Here is a 5899-nt window from a genome sequence, read left to right as displayed (position 1 = left end):
GGTGAAACTCCTTTCCACAGTCCCAGCAGCCTCTCTGTTCGCACCACATTCAGGAGCATGGTCACCATCCCTACGCGGCCTGAACTGAAAGAACAAGAACTAAAAATGTTTAAAAAATATAACTAAAATATAATAATACAAGTAATTAAAAAATGTTTTTAATTAGAAAAACACAAAAATGCAACAAAAAAATAAATAAAATTAAAAAAAAGGTTTAAAAAAATAAAAAAGTCAATACAGTGGAACTTCAGAACTGCAGTCAACGCCCCCTTGGACTGGCTGACTCACGTCAGCATAAGCCGTATGAACTTGTGGTTCTTACCATAGACACAAGTAGAATCCTTTCCTTGAATGGAATCGTTGTACCCCCAGTTGTCATACTTTGATTACTTTGGCAAAGCCATGTGTTGTTTGAGGTTGACAAGTCAGTGCATGATTTCCTGGTCAGACCAACAGACTTTCAACCCAATCAGTAGCCCGGCTCTCGATACATTGAGGTTTTCTTAACATTCTAGTGTACGGCTAAGCTAGCTAGCATAGGCCTGGGCCGATATTCCATAAGTCAATAAATACAAATTAAGTCACTAAGTTTTCCAGCGTCGATAAATCACCATGTGCATTCTTTGAGAATATCCACGCTTTTTGTCGGCTACATGCGTTTGCACCATAGCAGAATAAAAAGGGGGTGTCCTCATTAAGTGTCTTTGACTGGCTGGCCGGCTAGCATCACACGGTGCAACTAGTTAGCATGCAGCAGCTAAGCGCACCAAAGTGGGAATATTTCAGTTTAAACCTTTGGAACAAGATGAGACTATCGACAGCGAGAAGCTAGTTTGCCAAATGTGCGCGACTACAACAAACCTGCACGCCCACTTGAAATACAACCACCAGACACACTCACTGAGGGTGTTTGGTGAACAAGCCAGGTGAGTGTAAACTCGGAATCTGCCAGACTTAATTTTTTTTTTGCTTATGATCTGTTAATACATCTGCTTATAATGTAGTGTTGATATTGTTACTTTTGTTTAAGAAGGTCCTAACTTGATTGTTAGTGAAGTCATGTACAACTTGACCACTGCCTACATGTTCAATATTGAAGTTTGTCAATACTTTATTTAGCTATATTATTTATTGTTGTGTATATTTGAGGCCCCCATTCCTCTCTTTAACATATTGTTTTGCTTTTGGTTGTGATTTTTAATCAAGTGCAAAATCTTGCAAACAAACAAAGTATGTTATTGTTATTTGTTTTTTTATTTAAAGAATTGAATTTCAATTACAATGTTAAAATACACAACAAATGCAAGTTTATTGCATTTGAAAGGATAAACATGCATTATTATTATGTATTATCATTACATCAATGGTTAATTTGGTCCCATAAAAATAATGGCAATAATATTGTTTTATTTGTAGGTAATCAGGCATTTGATTTAAACTTAATGAAAAAGACCCAGGTCCTGGACCTGGCTCTCCCCCCCACCCCGAAGCTCCTGGTTTTTCAGCAATAAACATGTAAAAATGGGCAAAAAAAGCACCATTTAAAGATGTTTTAGTGTTTAAAGAATTGAAAAATGATCAACAGAGTTGACATAAATACGTAGCCCATTCATCCAAATTAATCACTATGTCTGTTTCAGTCACTATGTTATTTAGTCACTATAGTAATTGTGTTCACATCCACAGGAACCACATGGGTTAGCCTACTCTATACAGTCTTTACAACCTTGCTAATGTTCACCTCATAGCCACAGATGGTTCATCGAGTTGACATTATTTACACATTACTTTGTCTGTTTCAGTCACTATGTTATTTAGTCACTACAGTAATTATGTTCACATCCACAGGAACCACATGGGTTAGCCTTCTATATACAGTATTTACAACTAGGGCTGCAACAACTATTCGATTAAATCGATTAAAATCGATTATAAAAATAGTTGGCGATTAATTGAGTCATCGATTCGTTGGATCTATGCTATGCCCATGCGCAGAGGCTACTTTTTTTTATTCTTATTCTTTTTTTAAATGAACCTTTATTTATAAACTGCAACATTTACAAACAGCTGAGAAACAATAATCAAAATAAGTATGGTGCCAGTATGCTGGTTTTTTTCAATAAAATACTGGAAAGGATAGAAATGTAGTTTGTCTCTTTTATCCGATTATTAATCGATTAATCAAAGTAATAATCGACAGATTAATCAATTTTTATATTAGTTGTTAGTTGCAGCCCTATTTACAACCTTACTAGTGTTCGCTTTACAGCCACAGGTGGTTCATCTACTTATTGACATTATTTACACATTACTTGCCTTCATTCACACATTACTTTGGAATTTTTGCTTTGATGGCTCTGACATGAGCCTTCCTGGCGACTTCCTTTTTGTTTCTGCTTTAGTGGATTCTGCCTTGGATTTTATAGCCAATTTCTGTCTCTTCGACTCCCTCTCCACTTCTAACTGCTCCAAATGCAAAAATCCTAAAGAGTACAAGGAATGTTTATTCTATTAGCTAACTTCTTTTATCTCAGGGGTGTCAAAGTCAAGGCCCGCGGGCCGGATAAATTATCTGTGGCCCACGGGATGATATTTGATTAGTATTAGAACCGGCCCGCAGGCAACAGCCGCCTGCTGCTGTTTTGCACGCACCAATACTCCATCAGTGTTGGTGCTAGGAATTTTCAAAATGGGCTCCCAGGGACCCCATCAAGTCATAAAAATGGGGTCCCACAGTAAATTTTTGGGGTCCCACTTTTTTGTAACCGTTTCGAAAACAAATGATAAATGTATGCATTATAGGGGTGTAACGGCACACAAAAATTTCGGTTCGGTACGTACCTCGGTTTAGAGGTCCCGGTTTGGTTCATTTTCGGTACAGTAAGAAAACAACAAAATATAAATTTTGGGGTTATTTATTTACCAAATTTGCAAAATCTTCCACCAAAAATATTTTTCTTAGTGGAATATTTGATGTGAAGTAATCGGAACCTTGGATAGGTCAATAATTCATAATAACATTGATTTTGATTCAATTTTATGTTTTGAGCAATGACAGTTTGAAAGAAAAAAAAAAACAGCTTTGTTTTATTAGTCAACATTGCAACTTTTTCTAAATTACATTTAACCTTTAAGCTTTTTTATTTCACTTTTGTTATGTTTTTGTTTATTTTAATAGTATTTTTAGAATGTGCCGTGGGCCTTTAAAACATTAGCTGTGGGCCGCAAATGACACCCCTGCTATAGATAATAAAAAATTAAATCTGTTAAATCTATGGATAAAAAGCAGAGCCTGGCAACGCATGCACGTTTATCATAACTCTCTCGCTCTCTCTGTCTCTGCCCCTCCCTCACGAATGCTGCTGCGCGCACAATTTGTTTTGTTTTTACCCCTTCTTAACCCTGAACGTACATTGAAAATACACGCAACCCTAACTTAAAATGCCGGACATTTGAGGCATTTAAGAAACTCCGCCCTGACAGCTCCGCAAAAGAGGACATGTCCGGTGAAAAGAGGACGTATGGTCAGTCTATCGTAGCCCGTTAGCTGCGAGATGCCGTGTGTTGTGCCTCGGTGTGCATTGTTTACACAACGCACGTTACGCTACTTAATATGTCCGTGTGGAAACTCGTTCGGTACACCTCCGAACCGAACCGGAACCCCTGTACCGAAACGGTTCAATACAAATACACGTACCGTTACACCCCTAATGCATTATCCTGTTATATCTCACATTCTATATTGTGTTTTGGAAAAATGTTGTCATAAACGTTACTTAATTCATAAAAAAAAAATACAAAAGAAAACACATTTGTATGCATATGTAAATGTATTCAGTTATAAACATTCATTCACTTTCTTCTTTCCTTCATGGATCTAAACTTTACCGCTGCCGGTATTTTTTTCTATATTTTTATTGTAATATTTTCAGGATGTGTCTGTTCTATTTTTGGCCAAAGTAAGACAAAGAAAACAATCTGAAGTTGTCTTTATTTTTTAGTTTTAATGGCATAATTTGAATAGGGTGTGTGCACAGATTTTCCTCCATGAGGCCCCTGAGCTAAAATGAGTTTGACACCCCTGCTTTATCTGAATAGTCATTTGTTAGACTTAGACTTCCTTTTATTGTCACTCAAATTTGAACTTTACAGTACAGATAAGTTGTGATTGTGATTTATAGTGTGAAATAACAAACATATTGCAGTCATGTTTGTTTCAAAATGATTCAACTATTCAATGTCAAAATATAAAGAGTAGAAATAATGAACAAAATGTTAGCCCCTGTCTTGTTGTAAAACACCAATGAAAATTAAATGTAGCATTTAGACAGGCTCATTATAGGCCTGTGTGGTGACCTGAGGTAACAAAGGTTACCTCCATCCAATGCAGTGAGCGAGTGTGTGTGCTTGTTGAGCCTCACCCCTGCTGCACAGGGCTTTGTAAAGTTTGCAGACGTGTCTTCACCAGGTCCAGAGGCTGGAAAAGTAGCGTGGAGCAGGTTCCACTGAGACAGCCACACATGAAGGCTTTGATCGCTGGGTGAGCCTGAGGAAGAAGAGGAATAGGTAACAGAAGATGTTGCTGCCAAAGTGTTACATAAAGTTGCGCATTCAGTGGCTTTGTCCGTGTTGACATGCTGAAACGTAGAACATACCACCGACAGTTCCATAGGTCTTCTGGGCGTTGATTAGATTCTTGTGCTTTCACTCTCCTGTTGACAACGTTAACGGTTTTAGTGTACCGCAGAATTTAGGGTGAGTAAAGGAAACATGACGCAAGCCTGTCTTGACCTGTGGAAAGGACACAGCCCATGCTCGCAGACAAACAATGCTTTGTTTGTGGCCAGCTGACACGCCACACGGCTACTCATTAACTGATTTCACAATAAAAACTCATGTCAATACATCTTAAAGTGGGGAGGAGAATGCCTGAGAAAATTTGTCCACATGAACAAAAGGATAGGTTGATTGGCAACACTAAAATTGGCCCTTGTGTGTGAATGAGAGTGTGACTGTTGTCTGTCTATCTGTGTTGGCCCTGCGATGAGGAAGCGACTTGTCCAGGGTGTACACCGCCTACCGCCCGATTGTAGCTGAAATAGCCTCCAGCACCCCCCCGCGACCCCGAAGGGAATAAGCGGCAAAAAATGGATGGATGGAGCATCAATCACTATATGTATGTTATGCTTGTAGGAAAAACACCTCAAAATAGTTAATGGCGGGGAAATTTAGCTTTTTTTTTTAACCTTACAAAATCATTATGTCTGCTTTTATATTGGACATATAGTGCAGGTCATGTGACACACAACGTGTCGGCGCAGGTTATCACAATATCAAAATGTTTTGATAAACGCAAACATTGTACAGTGAAGATAACATGCCGTAGGGAGTAACAGTGAAGATAAAAATATTATAATAAAATATAATACATACGGGTTTCCCGCCGTCCACAAAGTCTGTGCTTGTCGAGCTTTCTCACCGCAAACACGGTCCAAATACTTCACCGAGCATAATAACGAAACTTAAGGTCAAAACATGGCGCTTCGAAAAGTTACGCACAGGTATTAAAAAGCGTCATAAAGCGTAATAACGAAACTAATGGACTAAGCTTGGCATCTCAGGACTCCGGCGCTGACATTAAAAAAGGAAAGTGGTTCTACTCTGAACTCGCCGGTTCCTGTTTGAGGCGGGATTGTCACCCGGAAGCCGCGCCCATGCAAGAGAACGTCGCTTCCGATTGGCTGTCGTGGTGTGCGTGTGACGTCATGTGCGTCCAAAAAAATGCATGCTCTTACAATCAGTGGAACAGTAAATATAAAGTATCAATATTTAAATAAACTATATTGCTGACATGTTTCCAGGCACAAAATCTAACATGGCATGTCCATGGACCCCGACT

General features: G+C 38.7%; 1 protein-coding gene across 4 annotated transcripts in view; it reads right to left on the bottom strand.

Annotated features, from left to right (window-relative positions):
• The window catches only part of LOC133642193 (mitochondrial glycine transporter B-like), a 22584-nt gene extending 16916 nt beyond the window's left edge, over nucleotides 1-5668 (bottom strand). Inside the window, exons 1-4 of one of the 4 annotated variants that reach the window (XM_062036266.1) lie at nucleotides 5434-5668; nucleotides 4656-4712; nucleotides 4422-4546; nucleotides 1-99 (exon numbers count right to left, since the gene is read on the bottom strand). The exon at nucleotides 1-99 is cut by the window's left edge and continues 1 nt beyond it. In XM_062036266.1, coding sequence (XP_061892250.1) covers nucleotides 1-99; nucleotides 4422-4546; nucleotides 4656-4670 — 239 coding nt within the window. In that variant the 5' untranslated portion in view covers nucleotides 4671-4712; nucleotides 5434-5668. The remainder of the gene's footprint in view (nucleotides 100-4421; nucleotides 4547-4655; nucleotides 4713-5433) is intronic. The other 3 variants (XM_062036267.1, XM_062036268.1, XM_062036269.1) reach the window with 3 other exon arrangements.
• Nucleotides 5669-5899: the final 231 nt, after the last annotated feature.

The sequence above is a fragment of the Entelurus aequoreus genome, linkage group LG25 (assembly GCF_033978785.1).
Source record: "Entelurus aequoreus isolate RoL-2023_Sb linkage group LG25, RoL_Eaeq_v1.1, whole genome shotgun sequence".
Taxonomy (NCBI): domain Eukaryota; kingdom Metazoa; phylum Chordata; class Actinopteri; order Syngnathiformes; family Syngnathidae; genus Entelurus; species Entelurus aequoreus.
Note: the sequence above shows the minus strand (reverse complement) of the source record. Positions and strands in the feature narration are given on the sequence as shown.